This window comes from Podarcis melisellensis, assembly GCF_964234715.1.
Source record: "Podarcis melisellensis genome assembly, chromosome: 1".
NCBI lineage: Eukaryota > Metazoa > Chordata > Lepidosauria > Squamata > Lacertidae > Podarcis > Podarcis melisellensis.
Window position 1 is genome coordinate 71,891,797 of NC_138528.1, and position 24,138 is coordinate 71,915,934.

The window sequence follows — 24,138 nt, forward strand, 5'->3', positions numbered from 1 at the left end:
CATCTTGTGATGTTTATCTACCTGTTACAAAGCACACTGCTTCTCCCATGGTTCTTAGTTTAACTTAAGAGGGGGGAAATACTCTGAAGAATATGGGAGCATGTACGTGATGTCCCTAAGTAAAGGGAGTTGAGTGAGAACATAGGCCATTCATCATGGCCAAAAATGTTGGTTTTTTTACTCCCAGCTACTCCAACCCACAGCAGCTCTCGGTGGTTTCAGGCAGAGATCTTCCCCAGCCTTATTTAATTTAATTTATTCTATTTCCTTTACATCCCACCTTCTCCAAGGAGCTCAAGGTGATGGCATACATGGTTCTCTTCCTCCCCCATTTCATCCTCACAACAAACCTGAGAGGTAGGTTAGGCAGTGGTGGCTTAAGGTCATCCAGTGAGTTTCATGACTGAGGGGGGATTTGAACCCTGGTCTCCCGGGTCCTAGTCAAGACACACTAACCACTACACCACATTGGCTCCTGCTATCTGAGCCTCTTCACCTGGAGCACCCAAGGTTGTGGAGCCTGGGATCTTGCACATATAAAACATGTGCTGATCTAGGGGGAGACAGCTATGGCATTTGTACCTTCCCTGCCTCAGCAGAACTAATGGCGGTTTCATGCTGTTGCTAAGGCTGTTTACACACTAAATCATTAAAGCACATTCAAGTGCACATTCTTCCCCTCAGAGAATTCTGGGTAATGTAGTTTACCCCTCACAGAGTTACAACTCCCAGCGATCCTTAACAATTGGGCCGGCCCACCCATGAGGCGAGCTGAGGTTTGGATGGCAGGATCCACAGGGCAGATCCTGATGTAGATATTTATCCCCCACCCCTTGTTCCTGGTGATCTTCACTCCTCCCTCCTTCCCTGGGAGGAAGGGGAGTGCCATTTTGTGGTTCGCCTCAGGTGCCAAAATGTTTTGGGCCAGCGCTGGTTAACAAACGGCAGTGCCCTGAATTCTTGGGGAGAGAATGCACTTCAAATGTGTGTTATAGTGTGCACATAGCCTTTGGCCTGGGGAAGGGGACAAGGGAAATAAAAGTTAAACTTCCTCTCCCAGAGAGTGCTACTTTGCTGATCCTCAAAGCAGCCACATGGGTTTGCAATTCAGTAAGAAAACAAACAAAGCAAGCTCACAGGAAATCTTAATCATGGCTCTTCTGTGTCACACCTAATTTGGCCCTGCAAAACTGCTTAAGCGCAGATGATCCATCATTGCCTTTGTCAGAATCACAGAACTTTGTTTTTCTTCCTGGAATTGACCAAAGCAGAAAGTATGTTATAAGTTAATTGACACAAGAGATATTTGTGATACAGGTCAACCATAGTCTTGGAACCCTATAACATCTTAAGGGTTCTTGGAGTCATTCAGGTTTTGCATGCCAACTGCATATCCGGTGCAACTGTATATTAGAGCCTCAGCACTTTTTGTTTTCTTTTAATTTTAATGAAAAACAACTTTGAGAGGAGGGAATTTGGAGTAGTGAAACAGTTGGGTTCTAAGTGAGCTCAAACACATGTTTAGGATATTGGAATATCATTCAGTGTGTGACTTCAGGGTTAATTCTGATATATAATTCTTATATCTCACTAACAGTATATGAACTCTACTTGAAAACCTCACTTTAACAAACCTGTCTAACAGAATAAGTAACAATCAGTAAGCCAACTAACCAAGAGGGTGGTGGAGGAGGACTTGCTTAGTAACCAGGCAGAGTGACATGATGTTCATTGAGCTAGCACATGCTCTGGTTGGCTGTGTAGTTCTGAGGAAGTTTTTCCTCTGTATGCTTGGTTGTATGTCTCCCTCCTATGTACAAGGCCTAAAGTAAGAAAAACAAATCTCTTTGTTTATCTGCCCCCCTTCCCCAATGATACAGTGGAAGCTCATGTTACGTACCATCCCCCTTGTGAACGCTGTGGGTTACGAGCTCTGCTAACCCGGAAGTAGATGCTCCCGGTTGCGACCTTTGCTCCAGGATGCGAGTGGAAGTCGCGTGCCAGCAGCAGCGGGAGGTGCCATTAGCAAAAGTGCATCTCATTTTATGAGCGGTTTCGGGTTGAGAATGGACCTCCAGAGCAAATTAAGTTCGTAACCGGAGGTACCACTATATACCATTTTGTTCTGTTTCTTCAGTAAAGTATTATAAGAATTTCTTTTTTCTTTGGACTTCTTCTGTATTATTTAAGTGACTTTGCTAACACTGAACCCCATGGCAGTTAAGCTACCTAATCCTGCTGCCTTTCTGCTTCAGATTTTTCCTGCCTGAAGCTGCTTTTATAAAACCCAAACCAAACCCATGGCTCTGTTTTAGGTTTCCAATTCTAATAAAAAGTTTCAACTGGATAAGATTTCCCCCCAATAAAATAAAATAAATTCCCTAAGGAAACTGTTTAACATCTTACATGTTTGAAACAATTAAATATAAATTAGAAATAAAACAAATTAACCACTGCATTGACTCCAAAGAAGAAACCAGTAATTAAAGTCACCCAAAGCAGAAGACAAGAACTGACTGAATGCCTTGGTCAGGAGGGTGAAGAGGAAGAAATCAATTTAGGAGGGAAAAATCTAAGAAGCAGAACCCACTTCAAAAGAACTGGACAGAGGGGAAACGTCTAATTAAAAGGGCAGTTGCAAGGATAACCTTCAGTCCATCCTAGGAAGGCTGGCACTACAACTTTATTTTTAAGTAAAATCAGGGATGAATATAGCAGTAATGGGAGGGAAACATGGAAAACACTGGAATGCAATGGGTTGAAATAGTAGCACTATCCTGTTGCATGATGTTTTCATGATGGCTTTAATTGCTGCAGATCATTTTATGAGGTTGCTTCGGTTTTTTAATCTGTGCCTCACTCTGGGATAGGGGAAATGAAGAAGGGCAGAATATGAATCAAAGTAATAAATGACATAAAAGAAGATTGTAAATGGCCTGGGGGAAGTAGGCATGATGATCGCGTTTTTGTCTACCTTGCTTGCTACGAGTCACCTTGGAGATTGGTGGTGGTCCATAACTGATGGTTCTTTTGAAGAAGAAACACCTGTCAGATGATGCAAACTTATCCAGCATTGAGATGAAAATACAAGAGGCACAATATTCCTTTTCTTTTCTTCATTGCTTATGTCTTGAAAGATACAGTATTGGGCGGCGGGGGGGGGGGAGAATTCCCCCTCCCCAAACAAACATTTTCTCCATAAACAATAACTAAGTTTTTTAAGCAGATGGCTGAGTCCCGAGTTTCCCTTCCTCATAGGAGTTAAGCAATCAAGGAAGTATCATTGGAAGTGCCTTGTAAATCTTTTATGGGAACGTCATTGCTATATGGTTGGGAGCGATGTAGCCTTGCAGCTGAAACATTCTGTTTGCTTTTGCTGTGCTTTTGTGAGCATGCAGGACAGAAGGGAAGGGGAGAGAATAAATAACATAGCACAGGGCAGGAGGGAGAGTGACTGGGATCTTCCTAAACTGAAAAACACAATCAGATGAAGTACTCCATAGTCTTTTCTTTCAGCTTCCTGTATCATTAAACTCTGATATTTTCTTGGAAGAATGTATCAGAGCCTAAATGAATTCATTACCTTGTGTTTGCCTTATGAATGTGGAAAGGCAGAAGGAATGTTTTACCTGGTTATTTTTTCAGCATTCCGTTTTCTTCTCTGCTATAGTTTCCCTTCTCCATTTTTCTTGGTCTAATCTTTACTGAGTCCCTGTGGTCTCAGTTCCATATCTGGAACATGGAGCATGTGAGGGTCATGCGTTTATTTTAGGTGCTGCTTGCTCTGAACATGGAGAATAAGCAGATATTGGCAAGGGCATGGTCTGATGCCAGGACCCAGCTATGGTGCATAGAGAGTGTCTCTGAGTCATGCTTTTTCTCACCACTGAAGATACAACTAAACATCACTGGAAAATGCAGGGCCATCACTGAAATGTTCCTCTGTAATGTCTAGGAGCCCACCTCCTTGGCTGGGGTCTGCAGAACCGTTTTGAGGAGAATGTGAGACGTTTCAAGACATCAAAGTAGCTGAAGTAGGAGTGTTGGGTTAGCTACAGTGCAGTCATGCACAAGTTTATTCTGAAGTAGGGATATAGGGAGGCAACAATTTCCACCCCATCCTGTGTTCCTCAAAATCAGCCGTTTTCACACACACCACTAAGGTTTTCACTGAGCTATCCACCATGTTGAACTATTCACCGTGACCCCAATATCTCTTTCCTTTGGCTCCTAGGCTGTATTTCCTATGGGAGTGTTGTGAGAATATCATCCATGCCAAAAATGTCTGTCATACTCTTCTAGTGTGAAGTTATTACTATGCATATTAGAGCTGAATAGGAGGATTTGAATCTCAAATGTGTTTGATAATTCATTCTCACAACGCTGCTGTTAGCGAGTAGTTAACAATTTCTGCTTTGTGGATTAAAAACTGAGGATCAAGATCCTCAGTACAAATCTATACTTAGGAAACAAATAGCATTATGGGTCAAACTGTGGAGAAAAGCAAGGATATCACCAACCTTCCAGCAGCCCTCAGCATGGGGCTGTCAGTGGGCCCAGCACCCATGTCCCCAATAGCCACGATGATACCATATTTTTAAAAAATTTATTCAACTGCAATCACTATAACACTACTCACCACCCTACCTGGTGAGTCTCCAGACAGCTATTTAGTCATGGGCATAAATCTGTAGGCTAGGTGTTACTGATGTGTAAGTAGGCACATTGCATTTGGGGCAAATTACAATACTGGGGAGCCACCATGGACGAGAGTTGAGTTTTGCTCTCATTCAAAAACAGCACCTGCACCCGCCCTCTGCTAAGACAGTGGGAAGGGTAATGACTTGGGGTTTGACTGGGTCATTCTGGTGAGGGGCCTTTTTGAGCCCTTGTGGACTTCTACTAGTGCCCAGCTGCTGGCACTGAGCATAGTGGAAAGGAAACTGAGAATGCATGCAGGCTGGCATAAGAACTTATGCTACTTTATGTGTTCTAGTAGCATAACATGCAAAATGATGTCAAGGGCAATAATGCATTTACAGTGGTGCCCCGCAAGACGAACGCCTCGCAAGACGGAAAACCCACTAGACGAAAGGGTTTTCCGTTTTGGAGGTGCTTCGCAAAACGAATTTCCCTATGGGGTTGCTTCGCAAGACGAAAAAAATCTTGCGCCCCCCATGGGTTTTTTTTGCTTTTTTTGCCCTTTTCCTAAGCTGCTAAGCCGCTTATCAGCTGTTCCGCTGATAAGCCGCTTAACAGCTGATCGCTAGAAGCCGCTAGACAGCTGTAGCGCTAATCCGCTAAGCTGTCAATGGGCTTGCTTCGCAAGACGAAAAAACCGTGAGACGAAGAGAATCGCGGAACGGATTCTTTTTGTCTAGCGAGGCACCACTGTATTACTTATTAGTATTTCTTTATGTTTTATCATTATTTTATATTTGTAGGAAGCATCCTAGAGTGGTTGGCGCAACACAGTCAAATGGGCGGGGTACAAATAATAAAATGGTTCATTTGTTTGTTTATACTGAAATGCTTCAATCCACAGAGGAAGTCACCTTAGCTAAGTCCCATTGAACCCATTGCCAAAAGATAGTTGCACCGAACTGAATCCTCTCTGTTTTCAGTGGAATGTTAATGTTTACTTAGAACTGACTTCTGTTGAATTCCATAGAAGCCCCTCCAGGCAACTGGCAGAGATAATAGACTCATGTCTTCTCCAAGGACTGAAGCCTTGGTCATTACTAATTTTTGCTTGTTGACAAGTGTACACATGGCTTGAGAGTTTATTTATTAGATAAATTTCTATACCACTTTTCATTTTGCCTGTAGCAGTAGTCTGAAAGAGCTATTTGAGCAGGTTTGCAGAAGCCCCTCCAGGCAATTCACAGAGATAATAGACTCATGTCTTCTCCAAGGGAAAGGAGCCTGGCTAGAATCTTAAACAGAACCATCATTTCCTGTTTGCAACAGAATAGGGTTGCTATTTTTAGTTTTTATGGTCTTATGCAGTTTTCATGCATGCTGGAGCTATCGGAAGCAAAAATCAATTTGCAGTCTGTTAATAATGGCTATCCTAGATCACCTTGGAAACCCCCATTGATCCTGATGTTAACCTTCACTCCTTCGGTGAATGCACACAAGCAGTTTTATTGTGTGGTAAGGTATGGTTGCTCACTTATCTGTATTACTACCCATATGGTGTAAATGTTCTTTACTGATCATTCTCACGCCTGGTGAATTTTGGCATCTTTACCATATAGAAAGCTGTCTGTCTGGAGTCACTCCTGATCTCCAGCTGAAATAACACATGGGATTGCTTTTGTTTCACATCTGTCTGTTGTTGTCCTCTCTCCTCCCACCTTGTTGCCCTTCTCCCTCATCAAAATTTAGAGGGCAAGAGCTTTGGGGGCAAGGTGCTGGGTTTTTTACCGATAGCCTATAGAACACTATGTTGTTAATAATAATAAGCCAGAATCAGGATCTTCTCTAGACCTCCATATTTCTGGACAAAAGTGCTTTTTAATTTCAGGAGATCTTCTAAGAGTAGCTTGTGATGCGTGATAGGAGAACCTCCTGATCAGCAGTGTGCAAATAGAAGCACTTCTCATGTGTATTTGGGACTTCTTGGAGGACATAATATTTGCAAAGGACCCAGGTACATACTCTGTGTGAGAATAAGCATTCAAAAACCATCCAACACAACCCATGACTAAGGGTTCACTGTTACTGAAATTTGAGAGGGGATGTGATGTTTGGGAATGAATCTGGGACAGACTGGGCTGTGGCTAGTGAAGTGGATAATTTGTTGATGGACTAATTTCTCATCTTGATCACCTGCTGTGACAGATCTGGCAGCTGACCTATTAAGAAGAGTGATCAGCTCAGGATGGAGTGATCAGCTCACAAGACATTTTTCTTGGGTTAGCTGTAGCTTGTTCAAGGAAATAGGTGTCTGATTTATCTACCACTAATTAATTCCAGGCGTCTTGGAGTTTCATGATGTAAGAGTTAATCAAGAGAGATGCGAGAGAGAATAAGGAAGTTTGAGGACAACCTCTTGTTTTTAACATCTCAAGGAATCACTTGTCTCACTAACACTTTATATGGTGTGGACACCATTATACAGGGTAGGTACCTTCAACCTCTTCAGACCCAGGATCCACATTTAACCTAAATGTGCACCTGGGGATCCATTTCTTAATTGTTTAACACACATTTGTGTGGTGGTGGTGCTCCTTTTGCAACTCAACTTGGATTAGGCCACATCCTACTAGTGGGTCTTGACCCAGCAGTTGGATCCACCCAGTTATCAAGCCCTCACTTGCCTCTCTACTTCACAGGCAGGTAGAAGAAAATTATGCAAAGGCAAAGCTGGTACCCTTGTTGCATAAGTAGCTCTTCCCCGAAACATTTCTCGGCCCAGTTGTTGATGCTCCAGAGTGTGATACGAAACCCAGGGACACAAGGAGACTAAGAAGGTGGTTGTTTTTATGTTCGCAGTGTGTAGGCAGGTTAATAAGATAATTGGTACATTTTGACATGTTTCTACACCCAGTAGAACGAAGGCTGTGGATCATTTTGCTTAATGAAATTATTTAAAGTCATATTTACTGGGTCAACCATTCTGTTGTGAGGAAACTGACCCACAGATATAAGTTTCGGCCTAATGAAAATAGTTGGAGAAGGAACAACCAACATGTTCCCTTTAATATTGAATTTGCCGCTTCACCTTTCTGGTTTTCCTGCAGAGCCGGTTTTCTCATAGAGCTGCTGCTGTATCATGAAGGGCATGTAGCTGGCTGGAACCGATGGGATATGTCATTCAGCAACATCTGAAGAACATCACATTGGCAGAGTCAGCTCATCCAGTAGGCAGATTTGAGGTGGCTGCCTCAGCAGTGGCAACCCCCGATATGGCAGCTTCGTGGGCACCCTGACACCTCTGCAGAAGGGGTGCCGGTATTGGTTTAAACCGTGCCCGAAATTGCTCAAGCACGAGAGATCTCATGCGATTTGGGTGAGATCTCAAACAAACTGGGTGAGTTCTTGCCTGAAATTGTCGTTGATACTGCCGCTGCTTCTCTGCCCATGTCAGAGGCAGCAGGGGGAGTGGAAAGCAGTGTTGGCAGTAGCAGGTATGGCACCAGCGGCAGGAGTGGCAGGGCAGGCATTTTCCATTTTGCCTTAGGCGGTGAAACGGGATGCACTGCCTCTGTGCATTGATTGTCCCTCCTCTATAATAATGGTCTGTACACAATCCTGGTATCTCCACACAGACAAGAATCATGGTCACTTTTCCACAACTCGTTTTCCTGCTCATCCAATGCAAAATGTTCTTGAATTTTTAGTAGTTCCGAGAGATGCCATACTTAGGGTGTTTTTGTATCCAGCTGACTATATTTATATAATATACTGTGCCAAAAAAGTTGTGCTTCTATTCAGCCCGTCTTCTGCATTATTCGGTTTGGCATAAAGTCTGCCAATGAACCCTTCACGCGAGGATTGCCGATGCACTGTTAAATATATCTATTTGTTACATATATTTTAAGACCGACACCTCTTGGTGTTGGAGCTTGTTCAAAGGCTGAGTCAGAGCTTTCTGCAGAGGCCTTATCACACCACTGCCTGCTGTTACTCCTGAGCTGCGCCCGCAGCACCACTCTGCTTTAATTTGGCTTTAGGCATAACTTAATGGCAACTCTGAGATTCTTTGGATGCCAAATTTGATCATGTGTCATATTATAAACTGGTGCAAGAAACAGTCAACCTGATATATATTGCGGTTTTGACATGGCCTGTGCTCTTCAAGGGCATAGAGATCATATTGGTCCTCCACCTCATTACCCCTCCGGTTGCTCCCCACCACAAAAGTTCAATATCAGACTAATTGAAGCTGTGGCCTTGAATCTCTGTATCTCATTACCCATTCCTTCAGCCTGCTAGTCTCAGCAAGGCAAAATTTAGAATGTCATGAAACCTGATAAAACAGTGCCTTTTCCTTTTTTCCTTTGGTAATGTACAAACTGTGTTCTTTTCACGGGAGATTGTGATATAAATAATGAACCGTCTCTGGAGAATATGTGCTGTGAAGCTTGAAAGTCTTCATTAGGTCTCAGTCCCAGAGTCTTCCTTTAGCATTAGAACTTTTCTGTGCTAGCTTGGTTTTCTGGGAAAAAGGACACCGGAGGTGGTTCAATAAGTTTTGGTGCCTGGGGCAGAAAATCAAAATGTGGCAAAGATATAATAATGTTGTGGTAAATAATGAACAAGCTGCTGTTGATGGGCTGCCTCAGCTTTGAGGTGATGGTGTGTGGCCTACTTTACAGAGGATAGTCCTCTATTTGAAGGGCTAACTGCTCAATCTGTTTCAAAGATTTGTTGTTGTTGTTTAGCCTTTTAGTTGTGTCCAACACTTCGTGACCCCATGGACCAGAGCACGCCAGGCACTCCTGTCTTCCACTGCCTCCCGCAGTTTGGTCAAACTCATGTAGGTAGCTTCGAGAACACTGTCCAACCATCTCGTCCTCTGTCGTCCCCTTCTCCTTGTGCCCTCCATCTTTCCCAACATCAGGGTCTTTTCCAGGGAGTCTTCTCTTCTCATGAGGTGGCCAAAGTATTGGAGCCTCAGCTTCAGGATCTGTCCTTCCAGTGAGCACTCAGGGCTGATTTCCTTCAGAATGGATAGGTTTGATCTTCTTGCAGTCCATGAGACTCTCAAGAGTCTCCTCCAGCACGCTTTGACTAAATGTGATCCACCTGGAGCAGGAACTGGCAAGCCACTCCAGTATCCCAGCCAAGAAAACTCCATGGACTAAAACAACAGGCATATAAAAGTTTCAAAGATAAGGAACCATAAAAAAACCAAGATGGAGGGCCTTGAAGCTGCCCATCAACAGCTTTTGAACACCACAACACACACGTAACTAGCTGCAAAGTAACATAACATGATATGTAATAAAACTGTAATTTTAATCGTTATATCAAAAAGCACAGTTCCTGATGGCAACATATCATATCTTCTATATGTATTGGTATTGTAAAGTCCAAGGATTGCCAAGTCCAAAGATTACAATGCACAGTTGTACACAAGGGTGTATCCTGAGAACTATTCTACCATTGGCTGCCTTTTGTTACTAATTAGTTTGTTTGTCACACTTTCAGACATAGGACGATGCAGAAGGTAGTTTCGCTTGTTGCACATTTAAGATGTAGGACGATGCAGAAGGAAGATATCAGCCTGAAATGGCATTGCCAACAGGAACTGTGCACTGTGTGTTGTGGTGTTCAAACGATGCTTCATGTAATGAGGCAACAGTGGTATTTGTTGCCCATCAACATCTGGCAGCACTCAGTCAGCAGTCTGGGCATCCACACAAATATCCTGGTGGTGCCTTCCACGCCATGGTGAGGTGTGTTTAATTATGCTAATTATTTCTACATTTAATTTAATTATGCTATTTTCCCTACATGTCTAAAAGCATGTCCAAAATTACAACAACAACAACAACAATTTATTATTTGTACCCTGCCCATCTGCAAACTTCATACAAATTAGACCCTCTTTTGTCTTGTTTTTGGGTGATGCAAACCCTCTTTTTTGGCAATGCAAAACAGTCTACCCTACTTGGCTTGCTTAATTGGTAGGGCTGGGTCTGAGCAGAACAGACTGTGCACAAATAGGAAATGATAGTATGCTAACTTGTTATGGTACTCTCCTTGCCTCGTAATAATTTCAAAAGGTATTGCTAAGCGCAGATATAGTTATATTGATACCATATTATCTTCCATCCTGATGATGCCCTAAGGAATGCTAGGCAGCAAAGGCATTTATCCCTCATCCTGTTCATATCTCACTGGTGTGATTAACTTCCTGTGAGAAACACTTTTGCTTGCATAACAGTACATGATCAGATTAATAACTAGAACATGCCCACATTTAGTGCAGGGAAATTGGATCTCAGGAAGAGAATGAGTTAGGTTTTTGTCTCTTTTCATGTTGCTTCCTACATCATCACCAGCCATGAAATCAGGGTTTTAATGTTAATTCAAGCTAAGCAACACCTGAAGCCCATCCATCCATAGTTGCATCTGTGACACAGTGACTAAACAAGTGGCAGGGCATAATTTTGTTATCTCGGTTGTTAAATATTTTGAGATGATATGTAGGGAGTAGGGATAGATGAATCAGTCAATTTGGGCTTCCCCCCAGTTTCTATTTTTTTCAAGTCTTAATGCAGTTCTGCAGCAATTTGCTTTTTTAAAAATAAAAACAACAACACTAAAAACTCATAAAAATCCATCAGTATTTATTCCAATTTCTTCTTATATATACATTTTTGCAAGCAATTTCCCCTCAAATTTTGAGTTATTTTCACTTTTTATGCACAAATCCCCTAATATATACAGTTTTGAACACATTTTCTGGTTGGAAAACTTCATTGTGAAATTTGGAGGCCTGCAAACTTTGAAGGATGGTTGTGTTTTGATTTGTCACTTGGTTCGCAAAGTGTAAATTGAGTAGTTTCTCATTAAAATGCAAACAACATCAAATTTCTCCCTTGTTCCTAATTATATCTAAGTTGTATGATGAGTTGAAATCTGCCTTTATTGTTGCATAAAGGTCCTCTGCAATTGTGGTCATGATCTTTCCTGCATTTTAAGCAGTTTCCTCAATCAATGCAAATCTTTTTTTAGAATCCAGATGGACAGCTAGACAGAGACAGCATTTGGTTGTTGCTGCTATACAGCAATATATAAAAAAATAAGGCTCGTTGCAGGGATATCCTTAACCTGCACAACTTGCTAAGGAGTAGGTTATAACAAGTTCCGTGTTAGAGCATTAGAATTTTCTCTACCTTCTTATGACAGACAATGACTATTCTTAGTAGGAAAATGCTGGAGATTTTGAATAATAGCGTTGACAGTTAATTGAATTGTGTGTATGATTTTGCACAGTTCATATTTGCTTTACAGTGACTTACCTGGAAATAAATCTCATTGAACTTATTTCTGAGTAGATAGCACCATGCAGTTAAGGCAGTATCCAGATCGCCAGTTTTACACAAATTGCATTAACAGCAGTGCTGACCTCACAATTATAATAACAATATATTATGTATATCCCGCCCATCTGGCCGGGGTACCCCAGTTGCTCTGGGCGGCTCCCAACAAAATATTAAAAACACAATAAAACATCAGTCATTAAAAACATCCCTAAACAGGGATGTCAGATGTCTTCTAAAAGTCAGATACTTGTTTATTTCCTTCGCATCTGATGGGAGGGCATTCCACAGGGCGGGTGCCACTACCAAGAAGGCCCTCTGCCTGGTTCCCTGTAGCTTCACTTCTTGCAGTGAGGGAACCGCCAGAAAGCCCCCAGCGCTCGACCTCAGTGTCCAGGCTGAATGATGGGGGTGGAGATGCTCCTTCAGGTATACTGGGCCGAGGCCGTTTAGGGCTTTAAAGGTCAGCACCAACACTTTGAATTGTGCTCAGAAACGTACTGGGAGCCAATATAGGACTCACTGCTGCTCTGCCACAGCCCCACTCAGATAAGCAGCAGCAATCCTGGCACTAGGGGTGGGGTGGCTGCAGTGGCGTAGCGTGGGTTGTTAGCACCCGGGGCAAGGCAAGTAATTTGCGCCCCCTAACCTGTGGATTTGCGCCCCCTACCCCCCAGATGTTGCGCCCGATGCGGCCGGCCCCCCTGCACCCCCATGCTACGCCACTGGGTGGCTGCATCCCACCCATTGCATCACTACTGATCGTTCACTTATCTTCTAGTCCTCCATAGGGACTAAGTTCCAAGAGCAATAAAAGCTCCCACCTTTTCTAAACAAGTGACTCTTTAAACCGCAGAATCCTCTAATAATGATATCCAGCTATTTAAATAATGCCCTGCTTCATAATATTTTTTCAATAGTCTTTTCATTAAAGCATCTGGGTGCAAAGACTTATTGCAGTGCACAGCTACAAAGGAATTTCTCTCTCCCTTTGATAGGCAGCCACCCTTTTTTAATGCCACTTTGATTAATTCCCTTCCCCTTTCTCTGCACCTCCACTGCAGTACCAGCCCCCCCTCCCCGGCCAGTGCCAAATAAACTAAAGCACTAATACATTCAAGTCCAGAATCTCAAGGCCAATTGCCAAGGGTTTAATTATATTCTTCTGGCAAATGACCATTGTTTGCTCTTTAAAAAGTCAAGCCTTACTGGCTGCCAACTCTGCCGCTCCAGTCAGCTGAGGAGGGAGGCTTTGAAGTGTTGCAAAAGTCTTTTATTTTTGCAGAACCAGGAGGTAATCATAGAGCTAGTTGTAGGCTGTGAGCATGAACAGATCTCGGAGGTAAGGGAGGGATGACTTGTGACCTCATCTAACTGACTGGAAGACTTCAAATGAAATTTGTACACAGTCCAACAGGACATTAAAAAAACAACAACCAAAAAACCCACCCGTCTTTGGGCAATGTTGTTCTGGGGAAAGTTACCTCAGATTATCAAATCCTCTGCAAGTTTTGATGTCTGTCCTTGTTCTCAGTGACAGAGAAGTTAAAGGGAGGATGTTACAGATTGCTCTTTGGAGAGGAGTACAGTGGTACCTCGGGTTAAGTACTTAATTCGTTCTGGAGGTCTGTTCTTAACCTGAAACTGTTCTTAACCTGAAACACCACTTTAGCTAATGGGGCCTCCTGCTGCTGCCACTGCGCCACCGGAGCACGATTTCTGTTCTCATCCTGAAGCAAAGTACTTAACCTGAAGCACTATTTCTGGGTTAGCGGAGAATGTAACCGGAAGTGCATGTAACCTGAGGTACCACTGTACAGTCATACCTCATGTTATGTTTGCTTCATGATACTTTTTTTCAGGTTGCATCCCGCAGTGGCCCAGAAATACTGGAAAGGGTTACTTCTGGGTTTCGCCACTCGCACATGCGCAGAAGTGCAAAATGATGTCACTCACATGCGCAGAAGCAGCAAATCGCGACCCACACGTCCACAGACGCACTGAGGCAGTTTGTGTTCTATTCATGTTGCGAACAGGCCTCTGGAACAGATCCCGTTCACAACCAGAGGTACCACTGTATTCCTCCTTCTAACAGCAAACTTTGATGGTGCATGCCGCTGGGGTTTTGCAGCCAAAATGGGGCCATTAAGAAACAAGAGAGAGGCCAAGGCATGCTTGCGGGGGGGGGGGGGATTCAAGGTTTACAGAAGAGCAGTGAAGTGTGTAAAGTTATGCATGCATATTATTGAGAAAGTGGGCAGAGAGTAGTTTTAGCTCAGGGATATCTGATGAAGCTGAATGTCTGAAGAGTCAGAGCAGACAAAAGGAATATTTCTTCACACAGGGCCTAGTTAAACTGTGGAATTTGTACTCAGAGGAGGCAGTAATGGCAACAACTTGGATGGTTTAGAAGAGGATTAGACAAAATTATGGAGAATAAGGCTATACGTGGCTGCTGGCCAGTGCTCTGCTTCCATTGTCAGAGGTAGTATTCTTCTGAATAGTGGGGTGCAGGTGGCACCATGGTCTAAACCACTGAGCCTCTTGGGCTTGCCGATCAGAAGGTTGGTGGTTCGAATCCCCGCGACGGGGTGAGCTCCCGTTGCTCTGTCCCAGCTCCTGCCAACCTAGCAGTTCGAAAGCATGCCAATGCCAGTAGATAAAGTAGATAGGTACCGCTGCAGCAGGCAGGTAAACGCCATTTCCATGCGCTCTGGTTTCTGTCATGGTGTTCCGTTGCGCCAGAAGCGGTTCAGTCATGCTGGCCACATGACCCAGAAAGCTGTCTGTGGACAAACCGTTAACTCCCTCCTACTAACACATTTAAAAGACCATAGAGTGACACGGGAACTGAGGCCATTGTCTCTGAACTGGATCTTGTGCCAATGAGACATTGCCAATTTGCACCTGCAGCTCAAACATGAGACAAAAAACTGCATTGTCTTTCATCTCAATAGCTGTGTTGTTTCATTGAACCCAAGGATCTCCCACTACACTGAAAAGAGCTGGTCAGTTAAACCTTTGCCAATAACCCACCCTTGAATGACAATAGTTACCACTGCTGGGGTGGGTGTGGGTGTCCAGCACTGAATTTTAGCGGGTATTTAAGTGCCATTTAAAATATAGGTTAGATTGCTGTAAATATGTGGGGCTGCCTCTGAAGATGTTTCGGAAACTTCGGCTGGTAAAGAATTTGGCAGCCAGGTTGCTCACCAGGACATATGATCCTTGGATGAAGGGGGGAAGATATATACATATAATAAATAAATGAAATGAAATATATTGCTTTTGTCATGTCAAGATTGTGCTTATTTAAGCAGATGCATGGGAAAGGTGAGAAATTCCCAGAGCTCTGTTGTTTTTCACAGGGAGCTTTGTCCAGTTCAAACTTTTTCCTCCATGTGATATTTATGGCAGCTTTTCCTGGAAAGCAATTGTTTTCAGTCCATAAAGCCTGGGCCACATGCTTTCTCTCAACATTGAATTGGCTCCTGCCCAGTGTGGGGCTGATAGAAAAACCATTTTGTGGGTGTGCCCCATGTAAGCAAATTAAGTCTGATTCTCTGTGTGCTTTCTCAGAAATTAATCCCACTCACTAGGTACAGAAGGTTGGAGTTGAAGTTGGTAGTGAGGCTGACAGCTAAGAAGCAAAATATAATGGGCTAATACAATATGAGATTAAATATGGTCCTGGGCAGCATGTTTAATGTTATTTCTGAAAGCTTTGGGATGGCATCTGCCAAGCTCCTGTGGTCTGCAGCCTTCATTTGTTGCGTTGGGACTTGGACAGAATGATCCCAGGATTTGAATAGCATGTGTGGCGTTTGCCCTCCTAGGTGGGTCATAAGGAAAGGGTTAAATGAGTGTGAAGTGATTGGCCAGTGGGAACCCAAGGGGAGGAGTTGTTGGGAGTCAGTTGGGAGTTGGAGAAGGAAGAGAGAGGATAAGTCTGTGGGTTGGTCTAGTTTTGATGTGAGAGAGTGAAAGAAACTGTTAGGAGGAAACAGATAGACAGTTGGGATTATCAGTCAGAAGTTATTAGGAAGGTGTAGGCCGGTAAAGAAACTAAGATTAAGAAACTGACAAGAAAAATTATCTGAAACCATAACCTTGTTAATGCTTATAAAATAAACTTGCTTATTTGATTTAATGTTAACAACTGTCTGGACTCTGTGTGTACCGAAGAGAAACAGGTTGGTGGCAGTGGAGAAGCAATCACAGTGGTGGCACAGGGATCAATAGACTGTCAAATGTCCGGTGATTGCCACAGCATGTTACAGTGATATAGTTGCCACCTGAAAGCCAAAACCTTATTTGAGTGTTTTGAGTCATTTAAATGTATGCAGACTTATGTTTATTGACTAAGATTGAGGCCAAGCTAAAAACTAGCACTCAACCTTGAACTTCGCCTGGAATCTTTTGAATGAGCATAGCTCCGTCAATAGGGCATGAGATTTTAAATCTCAGGGTCATAGTTTTGAGCACCATGCTGGGGAAAAGATTCCTGCATTGTAAGGGGTTGGACTAGAATGGCTGTCATGGTCCCTTCCAACTCTACAATTCTATGATTCTTTGAATGTGCATTGCGTGCTCTGAGAATCACCTGTGGCCCCTCGACGGCATGCACCACCACTGGGAAAGCGCAAATGGCAGCAGCTCCCAACATATGCACACAACAGAATGCGTGTGTGAAATCTTCAAAAATTACACTGGATCTTCCACAAGGGTAGGGGTGGGGCAACATTAGAAACGGCCCTAAGCAGCATTATTCTTTAAGGTCACTTTAATGAATAAGATTGATTTCCAGGGCTTTTGTACTTTACGGGGAATGAACGAAATCTCTTAAGCCCTTATTTTTGGCATGGAGCGGTTTCGAGACTGTGCAGCTGATGACAATGGGGGAAAAAGAACTATGGTAAAGTTCAAGAAGCCTTTGTTCTTGGAATTGCTGCTGGTCAGCAGGAATCTTGAATGAAAGGGAAGCAACGAGGGAGCAATTTGGTAATTTTACAGGCTCTGTGTAGTCTCTGCGGAATGATTTTATGGATTTCAGGTGGTTGGGGGTTTTTTCAGCAAACAAACTCACAGCTCATCATCTTGTATGTGTGTATGTCTTTCCCCACCCCAGGTGAAGAGTGAAGGCCCGAAACTTGTCCCCTTCTTCAAAGCCACTTGCGTCTATTTCGTCCTCTGGCTGCCCACCTCCAGCCCCTCCTGGTTCAGTGCCCTCATCAAGTGTCTGCCCATCTTCTGCTTGTGGGTTTTCCTGCTGGCGCACGGGATCAATTTCCTGACGGCCCATCGCAGCGCCTGCAGAATCCTTGCTGGTTTGATATTCTCATCTATAGGAGATGCTTTCCTCATCTGGCAAGAGCAAGGCTACTTCGTTCACGGTCAGTGGGGCACCAGTGTGTGGGCCTGGGCAACTAAGCTTCTGGAGCACGTGTCATGTACTGTCAATGATGAAGCGTGGAAGTAAGACAGATGTCTGCCCATGTGTGCTCCTGCACTGGAGCTTTAGCACATAACTGGAAATCAGGAATCAGAGCCAGAAAAGTCTGTCATTTCTCTTGTTGGGGTTAGGTGGCTGAAGTAATGTAGCCATGATCTTCATACACTATGAGGCAAATTTACACATCTTTGCTGGCGCAACCCAGTCAGATGGGCGGGGAATAATAATAATAAAAATAAATTTTAATAGATATTTTAACACACATATAGGGCTGGCTGGCTATCTGACTATATTTAAATACCTTAGTGTACAATAATTATTTCTTTTCATGAATATTATTAATATGCTGATTTAAATTTCTCTCCGGCCCTTCCTCTCAAAGGAGCCCAGGATGGCAAACACCAAAATATAAACACAAAACAATTAAAAATAAAATAAAAGCACATGTACTGTAGAATATTTAAAACTATCTAAAAACATTAAGAACATCTAAAGGTAATTGCACACCCTCACAACTAATTATTTCAAGGTTGCTAGGATCATCGTCTTTTAGCTATCTAATGCCTGGAATGTTTTAATTTCCCCCTGAATGTTGTTAATGAGGTGACAGATGCACCTCATCAGGAAGCGCATTGCACAAATGGCAAGCCACCACCAAGAAGGCTCTGTCATGCGTCAATATGTTCCACACTTCTTAGATATCACTTTTAGCCTGTTTTATTTGATTCTCTCATACAACCCATTACTCTGAATAATGGCAACATGCCTTAGGCTGAGCAACAGTTTAGAGAAGGTCATACAACAGATGTACAGAGGGCCAGTCTAGACATTGCTGAAGTTCCAGGGCAGCCCCTAAAAATGACATTCCTCAGGTCTCGTTCTCCCCCTCTCCTTATACTGTCTAATATAAGTCATTGCCGATGCAACATCATCACAGTGAGTTTTGCCACATGCTCTGATGCTGGAGGGGAATTTATTTATTTGTGTGTTTATTACAATTTAATACCACATTTTCTCCAGGAAGCTCAAGGTGCTATGCTTGATTTCCCCTCCCATTCTGTTCTCATCTCTGTGAGGTTGGTGAAGCTGAGAGATGGTGACGGGGTCACCCTGTGAGTTTCGTGACTTAGTGAGGATTTGAACCTGTTTCTTCCCGGTTCTAGTCCAACATTCTAATCACTAAACCAGGAAATTCTTAGTCTGGTGATAATCTCTGGTGAGTTTCACTAGAGATTATGGGGGAGAGAAGAAGAGCTACAAAGAAGTAGATTATCTCATTCTGTCCAGAGACAACAGCGGTGATGATAGTTCAATCATACTATATTTTTTAAAATCAAAGCCATTGCCTGCCTCCAGCCTAGTGTATAAACCCATGCCTCTAAATCTAGATTAGCACATTTAGCTTTTTGCAAATGGAGGAACCACACCTTTAAAAGCAGCATTAGTGAAACTTTGACAGTGTGGATGTATTGGACGGGGAGAAATTTATTGCCAGAAAAATCAAAAAGCCACATAGGTTCCTTTGTGCCCCTGAAGAAGCAGGAGCTACCTTCTGTCTGACTCTCGTTGGAGCCCTGATGTTTCCTCCTGCAATCTTCCTTTGAAAGGAGATGGATTGTGACATGTAGCCTGAGGCACAGCATGATTCAGAGAACAAGGGAAGGAGATCCTTTCTGTACTCTTGACAGAGGCACACTTCTTCACCTTGTAGGCAGAGGAGCGAGATGAGATAAGCAGAGGTGGTCTCTGGGGCTTTGGCTGCCATAGATGTGCTGACACAGAGCACAGGGTTGACTGTCGTGGGAAGAGAGAGTGGTTTGGCAAGTTGTGCCGAGGCTGGGAAGGGAGCACAAGTCCTAAGAGGTCACATGCTGCTGTCTAAAGGGAGCCATCATCTGTGGCTTAATTTGCAGAGGGAAGAAATCTTCCTGCCAATTAAGCTTTTTTTTTTAAAAGGTATATGGCTCCCATCAGCTTCAGGGCCTTGTGTCCATGCTTTGGGCATTTATTTCACATGGCCCTGAGTTTTCTGTAACCAGTTCTCTCTGATCTGATGATCTTAAAATGATTTGCAGATAGCTGCTGCTGCAGAAGCAGCTCACACCAGAAAATGTAGGGAGAGCAGATGGCCTTTTCCTGTCAGAAGTGAAAGCTTTTTCACCCTGCACGTATTCTCCCAGAAAGTCTATCCGTTGCTTGTCTCTGTGTATGCCAGTGTTGACATTCCTTCACATTTTGTCTCTCTCCCCCTCTCTGTAGGTTTGCTGATGTTTGCCATCACGCACATCTTGTATTCCTCCGCATTTGGGATGAAGCCTCTAGATCTGAAAGCTGGCCTGGTGATGACTTTGGTGTCCAGTTTCTCCTACACTTTCCTGTACTCCTACCTCTCGGGCCCCTTCACCTACCTAGTAGCCGTCTACACTGCCTTGATTGGCTTCATGGGCTGGCGGGCCATGGCCGGCGTGCAGCTGTGCAACGACCTGTGGACTTGGACCAAGCTCTCGGCTTGCATTGGCTCGGTGCTCTTCATGGTGTCCGACTTGACCATCGCCGTCAACAAGTTCTGCTTCCCTGTGCCCTACTCGCGGGTCATCATCATGGCCACGTACTATGCAGCTCAGATGCTCATTGCACTTTCTGCGGTGGAAAGCAGGGAGGAAGACATCTTCAGGAAGAGGAAGTAGATGGGGGTGCCTGCTGGCGCTCAAACTCTGCTGGGAGTGCTGTAACTGCAATTCATCCCGGAGGAGAGTTTTGACTCTAGGTGAACCGGTGATTGCAGATCTTGCTTCATCGAAGCATTATCTTTAGTGTTTAGCTGGCTCTTCTCCAGTCCAGTTTGCCGGAGCCTAGAAGCCACACTGGAAGTTTAGTTCACACAGAACCAACTATCTGACCTTTTCCTCTCTCTCTCTCTTTCTCTTTGCATCTTGGAAGTTTCATGAGAGGGAGAGCCTCTCTAACTACTTCATTGTGTTTGTATAATACTGGAGCTGAGGCTGAACATTCCAGAAGGAGAAGACTCGTTTCAGGACGACGTTTCAAAAGAAGGAAAGGGCAGGCAGTGCACTGGCGTTTAAGAGCCTTGCCTTCAACACTCTGAATGTGCAAAAGTCATGTGAAAATGACCCTTGGTGCTGCCTGACCAAGCCCCGTTTTGCGTGCATTACAGTACAACTGTGAAACAATTGTGTGTCTACACAAGGAACCCCCAGGGCCCAAACGCTACAACAGGACACGGGAGCACTTTGTGGGAGTTTATGTCGGTCGTAAAGCTTGGGCTGCCCCTGGGAGAAACCAGTCTGAAGTCCAGATTCACTGCAACCATTTTATTTATGGGCCATTCAAAGCCTTTCTTCTGAATGTGAATCCTGCAGAGCCCATGTTGTTCTGCAGGCTTAAAAGCAACAACAAAATGCAACAATTTTCTCAGGCTTGGGTGGGTGGGTGGTAGGGAACATGGGAAATGAAAAGATTGCTGTACGTGTGCGTGTGAAACGCAGTTAACGGTATATGGTTCGTCAGTTTTTCTAGCAATTTCTAGCTTGCATAATCTCAGATTAGAGCACCAAACAGGAGAACATTGTGAGCGCTCTCAAAATCTAACTCACCAGCTGCTTCGTTGGCTGAATATTTTGGCCAAGGAAACCACCGGCTCGTCAGACCTGCTGTCATAGCTACACGACGGGTCTGGGAAAGACTTGGAATAGTGACGATGCGTGGAGCCAGCTTCTCCTCCCAGCCTCCACTTTTGAGTCCAGACAAAATCCCATGTATTGAAAGAGGAAGAATCGGCAGGGTTATATCCTGCACATGCAGGTGGTCTGGTCACTGTGAACAAGCGCTGTGTGGTGGATCCCTGACAAACATTAGCAAGTCATTGTTTCTATACAGTGGACGATCAGGGAACAATATTTATTTGAAACTAAGCCAATGGGCTTCCGTGTATTTGCGCATGTGTAATGTGCCTGTTTCCGTGTACATGTTGCACAATAAGAATTGTGTTACTTTCCCACCAACTGTCACCAGGACTGTAGAATCTGTAGGTGCCTTCAGACCAACAGCTGCAGTTGCGGGTCTTGCCGAGAGGTACAGCCTATCACCAAAGTGCTGAGAGACCAATCAATGCGCCACTCTCCTCTCATCCATCTTCACTGGACAGAACTGAGTAGATCCAATTGGCAGGGAAGTGCAGTGGGGAAAAGTTATGTGTCAGCAGCTTCTTTGCTGTTTTGTTTCGGTGTCAAGTTGCAAAATGGGTTAGCTTGGCCCGCACTGCAGCGATTGGTGTGAAGACCCCTGGTTGTGTGTGCCCACCTAATTGTTTGTGGGGACTTTGAGGGATACATCGTACTTACTGACCACAATGTATTTTTCTTCGTACAAGCTAGTAAGTGGAGGTCATGGGTAGAGCAATCCTGCAGAGGTTGGAGGAGAATCTGTGTCAAAGGAGCCACCACTTTCAAAGCCCTGCTGGGTTCTTACCTATATTCTTTTTCCTGGCCCATTTCCTTTTCTCCTGTGAAGAGGGAGGTTTGCAGCTTCTCAGCTGCCTTTCCCAGGAGCTTAAGTGTTGATTTACTTTGAGTCTTTACAGTTAGAACATACAGCATTCCTTTAGGTTCCCTCTACTGTGTTCTTTCAGTAGAATTCTGCCCTTGCTTGCAAAATTACCTGTTCTGATAAGTACCTTCTCCCTTACTTTGCTTATGTGTTGTTGTTTTTTTAAAAAAAAACTATGAAAAGAGCATCCTTAGTAATTCTTAAACAGTGGCATCTTGCCAGAGGTGTACCACATATTCCAGATAGACCGCACACACCTACACCCAGTTAATATCCCAGGATAAAACTTCCACACACACATTCTGTCATTCAGAAATGAACTACAGCGTACGCTGTTCCTCAGAGTCTAGCTCTGGGGTGCTCTCTCAATTCCCATAATCCCACTGTGCTGGGCACTTCGGCCTCTGATGATTCCTACAATTGCTGGAGAAAGGGCCATAGCTATGTGGTATCAGGCTTAATCCCTGACACATCTTCAGGTGGGGCTGGGAAGGACCCTTGTTTGAAACCCTGGAGAGAGATGCTGCTCCTTGTCAATGCAGACAGTACTGAGCTGGATGGGCAAACTGGTCTGACTCAGGATGAGGCCTCTTCCTCTGCTCCTGTGGCTGACATCTTGTAATGGGCATTTCCTTATTACAAGCATTATTATTACAAAGTGATAATTATTATAAAGTACCTACCTTTCCCCAGGGATCCTTCCAACACGTTGAATTGTTTGCTACTGGCTCAGTCATTAAGGTAGAAGCTGCTCATGTGACTTTCTGTAATAGTTCTGGCAACATCCAATCAGTGGAGGAAACTCTGTGTTACAAAAGTATTGTTGGTCTTATAGCACTTGAACCATTGTGGCTTCTCCCAACAAATGCCACCTTCACCATATGTTGCGTAATCTTATACACCTTTATCATGTGTCTCCCCCACCACTCCCTTACTCGCCTAAAAAGCCCCAAATGTTGCAACCTTTCCTTGCTCCAACTCTTTGATCCTTTTGGTTGCCCCTTTCTGAACCTTCTTCAGCACTCAGGTGAGGTGAGGTGACCAGAAATGTACACAGGGGGTTTGGGGTCCCATGAATCAACATACCCACAGAATCCCCACTTTTCAGCCCAGAAGCGGAAGCAGAAGCAGCAAAACAATGCTGGCAGGGCAGTTACACCTGCAGAGCCCCAGTGAAGAGAGTCCTGCCCTCTGGACAACCCTCCCAGGGAGCAGAATGGCAGCTGGGTTGCTACTTATGGCGCCTCAGCCAACTGAATGCTGGCTGTATGCCAGCTGTTGGATTGCACCCTGCACTGATTACATCTATGATTTAGTTGATTAAGTTTTATGTGTGGATGCAGGCTAACACGTGGAATATTTTGTTTTAGGGCAGCATGTTGGGGCAAGTTTCATCGGGAGGCTACTTTGCAATCTTGTACATATTATAAAACCGTAACTCTGTTCATGGGAGGAGGAGGAGGATGATGACGACGGATCAGACCCAAGGAGGATTACTTGGCTGACCAATTCCATTTGGAATTGGGATTCTGCTGTCTGAGCCTGGTAAGGCACATAGTTTGAATTAACTTTTTCATATATGGCCTATGAATTTTGACTTCCCTTGTGCTATTTATGTGAACAGCTACTTATTGTTAAGGCAGATATGAAAGAGGAGGAGAACATTGGAAATGTGAATGTGCATTCTGACCAAATGCAGGAATTGCTTTTATGAATGAAACAAGGAGAACATTACGCCACATGCGTGAATAAAACATCTGGGTAGGCAATTTGAGTCTGATGCATTCTCCACAACGAGATGCATTCTCCACAATGTTGGTCGTCTGGAATCCACTATGCCTCTCTTCAATTCAGCACCATGCTTATTTTATGTAACTTAGAGTCGTAGAGTTGGAAGGGACCACAAGGGTCATCTAGTCCAACCCCCTGCAATACGGGATTCTTTTTGCCCAACGTGAGGCCCAAACCCACAACCCAGATGTTAAGAGACTCATGTTCTACCGGTTGAGCTATTCAGGTGGGCATGGCATGGTATGTGGAGACTTCCAGAAGTAACAAATGGAAGACATAAAGTTAAAAGAATTCTTCTAAACAGTATGAATAACAGCGATCCTCTCT

The 24,138-nt window shown here is 44.0% G+C and overlaps 1 protein-coding gene across 4 annotated transcripts in view; it reads left to right on the forward strand.

Annotated features, from left to right (window-relative positions):
* TMEM86A (transmembrane protein 86A) overlaps window positions 1-24,138 on the forward strand; it is a 37,646-nt gene that overhangs the window by 8,713 nt on the left and 4,795 nt on the right. For 2 of the 4 annotated variants that reach the window (XR_014166483.1, XR_014166484.1), the window contains exons 2-3: window positions 17,131-17,395; window positions 19,714-23,565. Coding sequence is in view for 1 of the 4 variants with exons in the window: in XM_081904598.1 (XP_081760724.1) it covers window positions 17,131-17,395; window positions 19,714-20,141 (693 nt within the window). In the remaining 3 variants the exon portion in view is untranslated. Of the gene's footprint in view, window positions 1-17,130; window positions 17,396-19,713; window positions 24,136-24,138 lie in introns of those variants that run through there. The other 2 variants (XR_014166485.1, XM_081904598.1) reach the window with 2 other exon arrangements.